The sequence below is a fragment of the Pseudorca crassidens genome, chromosome X (genome assembly GCF_039906515.1).
Source record: "Pseudorca crassidens isolate mPseCra1 chromosome X, mPseCra1.hap1, whole genome shotgun sequence".
Taxonomy (NCBI): domain Eukaryota; kingdom Metazoa; phylum Chordata; class Mammalia; order Artiodactyla; family Delphinidae; genus Pseudorca; species Pseudorca crassidens.
In genome coordinates, this window is record NC_090317.1 from 127201409 (window position 1) to 127213989 (window position 12581).

The 12581-nt window shown below is 47.6% G+C and overlaps 1 protein-coding gene across 3 annotated transcripts in view; it reads right to left on the reverse strand.

Annotated features, from left to right (window-relative positions):
- Nucleotides 1-209: 209 nt before the first annotated feature.
- CLCN4 (chloride voltage-gated channel 4) overlaps nucleotides 210-12581 on the reverse strand; it is a 79100-nt gene continuing 66728 nt past the window's right edge. For all 3 annotated transcript variants that reach the window (XM_067724321.1, XM_067724320.1, XM_067724319.1), the window contains 2 exons: nucleotides 10511-10727; nucleotides 210-3463 (listed from right to left, as the gene is read on the reverse strand). In XM_067724321.1, coding sequence (XP_067580422.1) covers nucleotides 3373-3463; nucleotides 10511-10727 — 308 coding nt within the window. In that variant the 3' untranslated portion in view covers nucleotides 210-3372. The remainder of the gene's footprint in view (nucleotides 3464-10510; nucleotides 10728-12581) is intronic.

The following is a 12581-nucleotide window of genomic DNA, read 5'->3' on the forward strand; positions in this document are numbered from 1 at the left end:
TATTAGGGCCAAAAAAATATGTATTGACATGTCTTCTCCTTTATCAAGTCGTCAGGAAATGTCAAATAGAGAACTTTAAGATTGACTGGTTCTAAGGAACAGCAAACACTGAATACAGATTTGCTCCTAGCACACTTGCTTTTCCGTAAAAGCCACATGCACATCTGCATTCCCAGGGGATGCGCTGAAAAACACAAGAAATCCACATGTCACATTCGGGATGCTTTTTATTTGCCATCTGTCCTTCTGTAACACATTCCCTTAGTGATAGAAAAAGAGCAAGAAGTAGGTTGATGTACCTCATTACAGAACTCCTTTTCCATTATGTACTTATATTTATTTACATTAAAAAAACAATTCAGAAAGAATCCAGAAAGTTCAACGAATGTCTACAGCCTTTGGTTCTGGAAAATGAAACAAAAACAGTATTCTAAGAAATGTTGGTTTCACGTCCACATTCCAGATCTACTTATCTCGTTCAACAGATCACCAGGTAAAGTGGATGAAGTTCTACATTTGAATACAGCCAACACCTTCAGAATCCCCATCCACGTACTTCTATGAGAAAGTGTCACAAAGGGCCCAGCAGTGCGTTCCCCGTGAGTGTGTCTGAGGCCCGGGCCGGTGGCTACAGGTCAGGGCTCCAGGGAAGGCAGGCAATTGGCTCTGGCAGTGACGCCGCAAGCCCCCGATCCCGGCCTCGACCTGCCTGTCTGATGCTGGCCCTCTGAATCCCACGGACGTCTCCATGCTAAGCAATGGGGAGAGGACACAAGCCCCATCGGTGACCTCGGCCCAGAGTCAACTCTCCCCTCCCCTTCCCAGGCCTCAGCTGGAGGAGGGGGAATTCTGTGGTTTTACTGACCTTTGGCTGTCTGTTCACTGTTGCGTGTTCCCTTCTGAAGCTCCTTGTTTCGGCTAACGGGGTGTCCTGGATTATAAAAATCGAGGCTACGACTAAGACTCTTTCGAGAGCCTACATGGGAGTTAAGAAGGGAAGTACATTAAGACTTTTTAGGATTGAAAGTCCAGGAGAATCCAGCTTCACTCGCACTGTTCCGTGGAAACCTCAATAGCAACAAAATGTTAGGATCCGTTACTCAGTACTTAGGTGCTGTGAGTGAGACAACAAATTTCATTCTCTTATAGGACCAAAGATTACATTCTCTAGTATAGACTGACCTTTCCACACCGAAGTGCCTATCTGATATTATTTGGGAGGAGGCCAATTAATTACAGAAACATATTTTCCATAATTTGTCAGCGTGATCTGACTTAAACTCCTTTAAGTTTTCAGTCAGGTTAAACATATCCGTATATTTTCTTGTATCCACTAGAAGTTTCACGGAAGCCCTCTTATAGATAGGTTTTTATCCAGAATGAACATTTTTATTAGGGCTAAGAAACGATGGCATCTGACTGGGAGTTCTACGTCAAAGCCAAGAGGAGGGGTGGGGGACTATAAGGTCACAGGAGAGTGTTTGGAGGGGGTCAGTGAGAAAGAGAAGGACAATGACAGGGACACGATGACAGCGTCCAACAGAGCAGACAACACCCCCTCCCAAGGAGCAATCCCCCTTCCTTACTCAGAGAGTCGCAATCTCATTCAGCGTAATATGCCTACGTAGCTAAATATTTTCCTTCCCAGACTCACACACAGCTGGGGGCGCCATGCGACAGAAGGCCAGCCAGTGGAGGAAAGCCGAGCATCTCGGGGAAAGCTTTGCCTTCCCGACACGGACACTGCGCCTTGTCATTTGCCTCTTCCTCCCTCTTTCTGCTTAGAAAGCAGATACCGGACCTGGCGGTTCAGTGAGCATCTTGTGACTACAAGGCAGTGACCCAAAGGAGAAAGGGTAAGGGTGGTAGGAAAAAACTACCAAAGACTGTGAGTCGTCGACGATACTACGGAGACAGACAGTCCTGAGTGCCCACCTCCAGGTTTCTTATGCAGCTCTTCGTTGTGTGTTCCGTTTTCTATTACTTGCAGCCAAATGCACACCTGACACATCAATATCCAATGATGAGAATGAAAAGGATGAGGTTGACTCGGTGAAAAGGGAAGAACAAAGACGAAAGTGAACGGGCAAGGGGGATCAGTCTTACAGAGATCACCCAGTGGACCTAAGAAACACAACTTCCTTCCCACGGACAAGACAGAAGTCCTGACTAAAAGAATAAATGTATCATAACGTTCAGTTCAAAGACACCCAGTGCTCAAATTGGCTGTCTCGAATTTTACTCTGTCCTTCTGCGCTTTGATTGCTAATATGAAAGTACATGCTTACACTTTAAAGCTGAATGTTTTGCACTCTACAGAGAAGAGAACGGAACAGATTTAGAATCAACTTAGCATTTCTCTTGCAACCCATTTGGAGGAGTTCCCACAGAGAACTCGTCTGCCTCACCCTCTCGGCAGCCACATTTAATAGGATCTGAGAGGAAAAAAAAGTAGTAACACTGGGTAGCCTGTTTTGACTCTTGTATATGCTATTTGGAAATTCAGCCACTACGGCAAGCTGGCAGAATATAGGACATGGCCCTTGGAAAGCGCTAGACTGATCAATATTTAAGAATGCACAGGCAACAGCAACAAATAAATGAAGCAAATGCGATGGGGATGCAAATCAATGAGGGGTATGTATACCCTCAAAATAAGCACGAATCCCTTTTCGTGGCAGGAAACAGTGCAGCACTGAATGCTCGACAGTTCATCGCGCAGTCCCAAGATGCTGGTCTTGCATAGAGAAATGATTTCTTCATACTCAACATGGCAGGTGACCCAATGTTGGTTCAGAAAGCAATGGATAAGCAAAATAACAGGCTGAATACAGGAGCCAGCAACGGCTGGTCACGAGTGAACCCACTAGCATACTTGCAGCTTTCACTACGTTCACATTTAATTTTTCTTTTCCAACAAAGTAAGTGCAAATATCTTTAATCTGATTCAGTAACATAACAGCCAAACCTCAGGAACCAATAAATAAGGACGCTGACACGCCAATACCCCTTGGCCTTTCAGACTCAAAGCTTCACCAACACCAGCCTTCAACAGGAGGGGCAAATGTTTCTTGACTCAGCAATTGTGTTCCATGTCCTTGTACAAACCGTATCATTTACACCCACCCACGGGCCCCCACAGTAGTTACTAAACTCATAACACAGCTTGAAACTCATAAGGGGTTAAAGCTATAAAATGCCTACTCGCCAATGTATTTTTTCTAAGTTTCATTCTTCTTCCCTTCCTTTTAAACAAAGCTTTTGTTTCCGCTGCCCCCAGTGCATGACCGTTCATTAGGATGACATATCATTTGTTTATTTCTTTTCAAATGACACAGTTGTATTTTTCTCAAAGAAACTGCCATCTTGTTTCTAATTAAACATGATGGATTCAGGGTCCTGGTTTGCCATCTGGGCCATATGTCTCAGAACATCCTTTTTCGTGATGATGCCAAGAAGTCTCCTGGAGAAGAAACAAAATAGAGAAAAGAGGTCAGCCTCGCAATACCGACTCATGCCTGTCCCTAATCCCCAGCGCCCTTTCCACCCGGGCACACGGAGAGACATTTCCCAGCCTCCCTTGCGGATGGGTGGGTCTACCTGAGCGAGCTCTGGCCAATGGCGTGTGGGTGGAGGTGAGAGATACCCCTCCCGAGTCTCCTGCACATTTCCTCTCTCCTCATCTGCCAGCCCAAGACAGAGGAGCCAGTGAAGGACTCTGAGGTCACAGAGGACTGAATCAGGAGTCACCAGATTCAAAGACCTGGGTTCTGGAATGGCTGTGTGGTGCAAAGCCCACATCTGCTGCAACTCACACTGGATGTGAGTGACGTGGGAGAAAAATTAACCTTTATTGTGTTCGGCCACTGAGATTGCAGGCTTGTTTATTACAGCAGTAAGCCTATGATGACTAATATGCTCCCCTAAATTCCAAGACTATAATCAATTAAAAAGGGCTTACAGAAGCCATTGTCAAAACGTGACCACACCGCAGAAATTCCAAGCGTGGGGCATTTTAAGCATAAGAAATTTTAAGTATAAGATAACAATTGGTTCTATTTTTATTTATTTATTTAATTTTTTGCGGTACGCGGGCCTCACACTGCTGTGGCCTCTCCCGCTGTGGAGCACAGGCTCCACAAGCGCAGGCTCAGCGGCCATGGCTCACGGGCCCAGCCGCTCCGCGGCACGCGGGATCCTCCCGGACCGGGGCACGAACCCGCGTCCCCTGCATCGGCAGGCGGACTCTCAACCACTGCACCACCAGGGAAGCCCGGTTCTATTTTTAAATCTATCTTACTGGAAGGGTAAAGTTTCATCTCTGCCCATATATGTAAATTACCTGCTCTTTCATAATTCCATGGTTTTCAACTTATAAAAACGATGCCACTTCTCAGGGATCCTGGTATAGAGACACCTATACTGTATACTGCCCAACTCCAGGGAGCACCACTGACAAACTCGACAACGTAAACAGTGCCCCTGGATCATGCCTCACTCTTGATTTTATTAAATACTTAAATAACCACCTGCTGGGGTCAAATCATGCCCCCTGGGGAAAGTGAAAGGTTTGAAAGAAGGGGATGTTTGCAAGTTCTTCAGAGAAAAGAAGTTCCATTGCCAAATTAGTTTGCAAAACGCTGCTCACCATGTCTCCAGCATCCCCAGGAAGAGGAGAATAGAGAAGTAAAGGACGGCAGTCTCACCCTGGAATACTGTACGGCTATTGAAATGACAGGTTTCTACTCTGTATCTGGGTAAAATGATGATACACCAAAAAAATCAGAAAACACAACTGTAATACACTGTCATTTATTTAATTGAAGCCAAACTATGAAACTCATCTCTTACTAACAGGAAGTGAACATGAAGAGGGGCCGCAAGTACCTGGAGCAGTACTCCAGTCAGTGACAGCTGGTGAAAGGGACACTGGTTAGTGAAACTGTCAGCTAGAATTCTCACTTCCTTGTCCCTGACCACACTGGACCTTAACCTTGAAAAAGCGATCGATTTCTTGTGTTAGTTTCCCCATCTATCACACCGGGGGAGACAGCAGATACTACCTCTGCCCCTCCATCTTATAGGAACATCTTCAGGTGATAGGAAAATAGCAAAAAGGGCCTTTAAAAGCATGCTAAACAAAAAGAATAATGACAATACAGATGACAAAACACTGAAAGAAAGCACCATGACTAACATGATAATCAAAAAAAAAAAAAAAAAGATGGGGAAAAAAATGTAGCAAGCACAAAAGAATTAGAAAATCAACATTTTGCAACCCCCAATGTAATCATTAGTTTAGCCAATAATTATCGATGGATTCCAAAACCATCAGGTAAATGGTTGCTGGAAAACAGAAAATTCACATGGTCTCAAAGTATCCCTCCACAGATTACGTACAAAGAGAAAAATGTCCCCTTACTACAGAGGGCTCTGGCCATCCCCACCTCATCCCAGTGATGGAGCTTATCACCAACAAAGTCAGAAAAGCTGACATTATGACATCATCTACACTGGAACACTGCCCGAAACTCGAAACTACTTAAACCAAATCAAACCATGAGGAAGCAATCAATCAAATTCAGAACGTGGGACTACTGGTCTGGATTCTTAAAAAAAAAAAAAAAATCTATGTCATAAATATCAAACAAAAAAGGCAGGGAGCCGTTCTAGATAAAAAACAAAAGAGAAAAAACAACCAAATGCGATGTCTGAACCTTGAAGGAACTCTGGATTGAAATTTGATATGAACTAGGTATTGAGTGACATATTGAGTTACCATTAATTTTGTGTAATTATGGCTCAGTGGTTATGTAAAAGAATGTCCTCAGTCTTAGAAGATGTATGTGTCATACATAATTGGCAAAACTTGGAAGCAACCAAGATGTCCTTCAGTAGGTGAGTGAATATACAAACTGGTCCATCCAGACAATGGAATATTACTCGGCTCTAAAAAGAAATGAGCCATCAGGCCAGGAAAAGGTGTGGAGGAGCCATCTGAGAAGGTTACACACTGTGTGATTCCAACTCTAAGACCTTCTGGAAAAGGCAAAATGATGGAGACAGTAAGAGGATCAGTGGTTGCCAGGAGGTGAGGGGAGGGAGGGATGAAAAGGCAGAGCACAGAGGGCTCTAAGGGCTGTGAAACTATTCCTGATGATACTACAATGGTGGATACATGTCATTATACATTTGTCCAAACCCACAGGACGTACAACACCAAGAGCGAATCCTAATGTAAACAATGGATCGTAGTTAATAATAACATCTCAATACTGGCTCATCAACGGCAACAAATATAACACACAAATGCAAGACTTGACAGTAAGGGCAACAGAGAGAGGACCAGAGAGGGAACTCTGTACATTCTGCTCAATTATGCTGTAAGCCTTAAACTGCTTGAAAAATAAAGTCTATTAATTCAAGAACACAAAATTCTTAGGGGGAAGAAAGCGGTTGCCTGAAAGGGGGTGGGTGGTGAAGGAGGACAGAGCCAGGAATTGTTCCTTCCAGCTGTTTAGAGCTACTTGACTTTAACAGTGCTCATAGATCACTTCAAACACATTTCTAAAATTTATAAAAATACAGTAAAATCGAAGATGCCCCATAAAACAAGATGCTATTATACTAAACCTGCCAAGCTGAGTCTGTGTCCTGACAGAGTTAGCTTGGTCTGCTGTAACAAGGCACCATACACTAGGTAGGTGGCTTAACAACAGAAATGTATGTTCTCCCAGTTCTGGAGGCTGGAAGGCCAAGAACAAGGTGCTGGCAGGTTTGGTTTCTCCAGAGTCCTCTCTCCTGGGCTTGCAGACACCACCCTTTTGCTGTGTCCTCACATGGCCTTTTTCTCTGTGCAAGCATCCCTGGTGTCTCCTCTTTTTCTTCCTTTTTTTTTTGCGGTACGCGGGCCTCTCGCTGTTGCGGCCTCTCCCGCTGCGGAGCACAGGCTCCGGACACGCAGGCTCAGTGGCCATGGCTCACGGGCCCAGCCACTCCGCGGCATGTGGGACCTTCCCAGACCGGGGCATGAACCCGTGTCCCCTGCATCGGCAGGCGGACTCTCAACCACTGCACCACCAGGAAAGCCCCTCCTCTTCTTTTAAGGACACCAGTCCTATCAGATTAGGGCCCCACTTTTATGACCTCATTTAACCTTAACTATCTCCTTAAAGACCCCATCTCCAAAGACAGTCATATTGGAGGCTGGAGCTTCAACATATGAATTCGGGGATGGGGCGGGGGGCACACAGTTCAGTCCATAACGGTCCTTCAACTCCCTTTAAAATCAAAAAGGAATAGTTAGAAGGCAAGCAGCTTACGCTTGTAATACACCACTAAGAAAGCTGCCATCATCAGAGAAGTGGCAGCACGTGAAAAGGTGAAGCACCTTCTCATCCGCGGTGGGAGGAGTTCCGTGCCTGGCGGCCACCAACTGGCAGACACTCCCTCAGCTTAAAAGGCTCTTTTGTTCTTGCGGACATTTCTTTTCTACTTGAAAGCCTGGCTGAGGACACTGCCCTCCAGAACACCTGGGGAACACCACTCAAATTGGATGACGTCCATGTTCCTTGGTAGATGACAAGCTCCTTGATTTTTTTTTTGAAAGCCTTTTTGAGCTTCCTCCAGTTCTCCCCTCACATAGACGCTCAGTAAGATGCTGATGAAACCAATGCCGCTTTGAGAAAAAACGACTTGTTAACACACACAGACACCCTCCCATATCTATAAAGCCTGGGTTTTGTTCCCTTACAGTCATCCTGGACATAACAGCAAAAGGTCAGGCACATGCAGTCCTGACAACCCCGTCTTAAAGCTTGGTAACTATGTCTGAAAGTCAAGCTGGTTATAATGGCTCTGGGGAAACATGAATTCAGGAGCTGCCTTGGGTTCTGGCATAAATTGTGCCTGGCCTGCGACAATAAGTATCAGAAAAGAAGAAAGTTGAACATCCTCCCAAAAGGAGGCAGCATTAAATCCAGCGGGGTTTGTTAGTGGTATGAGATGTCCTACTTGATATAAATCAAGTGTTTAAACTTCCAGCCCCTTTGGGTAGCAGTTCAAGTGAACCTGTGGAATGATAAACAGTCCATCTATGACCATGAACATAATTCACATTAGAGCAGCTGGGCTCCTGTGAGAAGGCCACGCCCCAAGGCCCACCTAGCAGGGCTTGGTGGAAGCTGACACCATCTCCCCTGCTCGCTTTTTCTTTCTAGATCCTCTGTGGAGAAAATCCCAAATTCACTCTTGGCCACTGGAGGCTTCCCAGACTCTGGCCTTAGGGAGACAAAGACTTCCCTGGCTCCTGGTCTGCTTTTAGGATCACCTGGGAGCCCAGGCCCTGAGAAATCCTGCAGACAACGCGAGTCAAGGGTACGAGCTCAAGTGCTCGGCCTAGAGCAGGGAAGGCACATGGCGACGGAATACATCAAAAACGCGAGCTGGCTTGAGCCGTGCCTGCCCTGGCTCAAAGCCCGAGAAGATGAAAGGCCCCGCAAACAAGGATCTCTTGCCAGCACTAATGTATCAGCATCTGTGTTTGTTTAAAATACGTAGAGCGAGAGAGAGGGTGCGATTGTTTTCTCGCAGAACATTCGGAGCCAATTTCGACACCCAGATCTTCACAGGAAAACCTCACGGGGCTCCGTGAGGTGTGAGTGGGCGTTGAGGGCAGCATTTCCTGCCAGAACTGGAGATTCCAATGATAACTGACATTGGATTATTATTTTAAAGGAAAAGAGAAACTGCTATACACTTGAGACGACACGGCTGATCACGGTGGTATTTCTGCCGAGCGCTGGAAATTCAGGTTCATCGGTGGGCTTCAGCAGTTTGCAAAGTGGGGACCCCAACCAGCAGCAACCTCCGGGAGCTGGTTAGAAATACACATTCTCGGGCCCCCTCCCAGGTCGGAGGGGTCAGTAGCTGCAGGGGGGCCCGGCACTCTGGGTTTAACCTAGAGGTTTACTCCTCCGGGGGATTCTGACGCCTGCTCAAGTTTGAGAACCACTGACTTCCTTTAAAAACCACCAGCAGAGGGCTTCCCTGGTGGCGCAGTGGTTGAGAGTCCGCCTGCCGATGCAGGGGACACGGGTTCGTGCCCCGGTCCAGGAAGATCCCACATGCCGCGGAGCGGCTGGGCCCGTGAGCCATGGCCGCTGAGCCTGTGCGTCCAGAGCCTGTGCTCCGCAACGGGAGAGGTCACAGCAGTGAGAGGCCTGTATACCGCAAAAAAAAAAAAAAAAAAACCACCAGCAGAAATGACCTCTAGCCTCAAACACTTATTTATTTGTTCCTTATTGATTGCCCCTCTCCATGTGCAAGACACACCCCAGCTGCAGTGAGAGCTAAGAAGGACACTCGTCCCATCGGCCGAGATTTCTCTGGGTCAAATGCAAATTCAGCTCCTTGCAGAGCCATGAACAGGGCGGCAGGAGGAAAGCCTGGCACCGATGTCTCCACAGCCCATACCCCACCTCCCAGCCCCCAGCCCATAAAGGAATCAACTGGGCAGAGAATCCTAGGTTCCGCGCTACCTGGACCCAGCCAATCTCTCGCTCCACCCAAGTTTCTGAGGCCCTGGAATTTAGGGAGAGCCCCTGAGCCCAAGCACAGCCCACGGAGCACTGCACCTCTTACATCATCACGAACCTTTGCTCTCTGCAGTGCTGGTTTCCTGGTTCGTGATAACACAGAGCGAAAGCAATATGGCTGCGGCGGAGACGATGCCATGGGCCACCAAATCTCTCGGCTCTGCGATAACGTTTGAACACGTGAAGTTGTTTCGAACCGACCGATGTATTAGGGAGTAATTTGAGCATACTGTGAACCTCACGTTTGCTTATGGGTCATTTCATCCACAGGGAAGTCCAGGAGGACAGAGAAAGATGCCCCGGCCGGGAGCACCCAGGGGCATGGGAATACTCAGCCGCAGCCCTCGCGATGCCCGCTTCCACAAGCCAACTGCGGGGCTTTCTCAAGGTGAAGGGACAATAAATGGCCTTTTTGATACACTTCTCAACCATTTAATGTGTGTAAATGTCTGACCGCTTTTATGAGATTGCCATCTCTGTTTTCTTTGATCTGTCACTGACGAAGTGTTCGAGCGTCGTGCGCCTAACCCTATTTTTCTCATCAGCCCTGAGATCCTTGTTGCTCGTTTCTGCAGAGCACCGTGATGTGGAGGAAAGTGTCGTCACATCGCAACGTCACAGCAGGACAGACCGAACCTTCTCCCAGAGCCAGGACCACTGCGGGTGGCGGGGGAGCCACAGCCCCTCCCCGTGGGCTTCTCCCCTCGGACTCCACCTTCAACCTCAGGGCAGAGACAGGAGCCCCACCTGGAAGCCTGAGTCCCAAGCTCGCTGGCAACTCCTCCTCCTGGGCTCACCTACGGACATCTCTTCCGAGCACTGCCACCCACCCCCCTGCCCCGGTCCCCGCCACTCCCCCAAGGGCTGAGCCCGCGTCCCCTTCATCTTGTTCCCCCCAGGGTCCCGCCACTCACCCGCTCCGCGTCACCAGGCACTGGCGGAGCCCCAGCTTCCGGAAGATGTCCACCACCGTCTCCATGGGGGTGTGGTCCGTGACGGTGAAAGGGCTGAGGTTCAGGACGCGCCGCAGCTTCAGGGGCTGCGGGCTGTTGGCTGGCAGCTCAGGGGGCTCCTCGGTGAAGTACATGACCGAGTCGCTCACGATGCCCTCCTGCCTCTGTCTGGCGTTCTCTGCAATGGGCGAGCAGGACGGTGAGCCTCACGAGACTCCCTTGCGGAGTCCCTTCCCCCACCCCATCCCACCCCATCCCACAGCAACACGCGACTTCCCTCCCCCAGCAGCCTAGAATCCCACAGAGGAGGGGCGCGGAAGGCAGACTCTACATTCTTAACGAGGAGCTTCAGCCAAACATCTGTGAAACTGGCATCTCTCTCTCTCAAGCTAATGCTGCGCGAGACCCCCCTGCTGTGACCTGATCATTCACTGCCAAAGTCTTGCAACGCGGGCCTGACCAGGCTACTTCCTTTAGCGAATGCACTGCTTCTGCCTGGAGGCCAGGGCGCCCAGCTGGCCCAGGGCCTGCCACCCTTGCTTTCCTGACACACCTTCACCTCATCAGGGGCTGAGGTTTGACGTGAAAAGAAACCTCACTTAGCTGCCCAATGACCTTAATACATGGTTTGCTTTTTTTTTTTTTTTTAACAAACTAACGTATAACTGGCCCAGATGGCATTATAAATCCTGAAAGGAACAAGAAACCAAGAGGACCATCCTAGGCTCACAGCCCAGAAACGCAGTTCAGTCTAACTATGACCCTTGGGACCAAAGAAATAACCCTAGAAAAGCTGCATTCCCCCCACCCCTTGGATGGCCTCTCTTAAATATGGGCCATTTGGTGGATTTCTCAAAGAAAGATAGTAAAACTGTTATGGTAACAATTAGCCTATTTCTATCTGTAGGCGGGCCCACGTGAAAGAAAGCTGAAGAAAAGTAGGGTAACAGGAACTCATTAGAAATACAGCTTTATGCGGTACTAGAAACCTAGGCTATTTTAAGTCACACATGAAATAAATCCATCGGTCTCAAGATATTTCTCCAAGGCGATTTTCCTTCTGTTGGAATTTTAATCTTTCTTTTGCTTCATGGGAAAAGGTTAGGGAAAATGTACAGCAAGGCTTGCCTTAAAATGGATCCTGCTTTCTATAATACTTTTTTTTTTTTTTTGCCTTCTCAAAGACTACTATTCACCTATATTGTTCTTTGAAAAATAAAATTCTAACTGCTGGCTCTAAAGCTATTTATTGCAACAGAGTACTCTAATGGAAAACTGGCAGCATTCGGGGTCAGACTGAGTTTGAAAAAGGGTCTCTGTTTAAAAGGGGAACAGAGGGCCCGCTGGGCAAATGCCTGCACAGTATGTGGGTCAGGTTCAATCGAGTTACATCAGATGGCGTACAATTCAACCACAAATACCAGATGACACTGATGCACAACATGCTTTCAGCCGTAGGTGCCACACAGTACACACTGTGCATTTCTCTCCTAAATCGAGATGGCTCTGTCCTGAAATGCTAAGGTGGGCGGCAAACAGTCAACACACACTTATCGCCCATTTTCATAGACCGCCTGATTCTCTAAAAGTCCCATGTAACAGGAATCCCATCTATTTCAACAATCCAGTTGAACATCAGGATTGGATCAAGCCACAAAACCCAATCAAGAACTGATCACATGGATTTGCTGAGCCCCCTCATAAAACCAACTACAACCTAGCCAACTGTCAATTCACTTGGTGAAATGAATAACAAGCTTCTATTGCCTCTGAATCTACCGATTGAGTTAGAAGCCCTGATGCGAACAGCACCTAGCTCCGTGAATTCTTGATCAGCACTGCAATCCCAGTGCCTGCACAATGCCGAGAATACAGCAGGCACAAAACAGGTATTTGCCAAGTGCACACATGCGTCAGTCACAACAAGTGGATGAACGAGTGGGTAGGTCTACTGAACGTCGGTGTCCTTGGCTCTGCCTGTCATGTAGAACAGAACCTATCTCACAAAGGAGGCATTAGGAAGGAAAGCCCT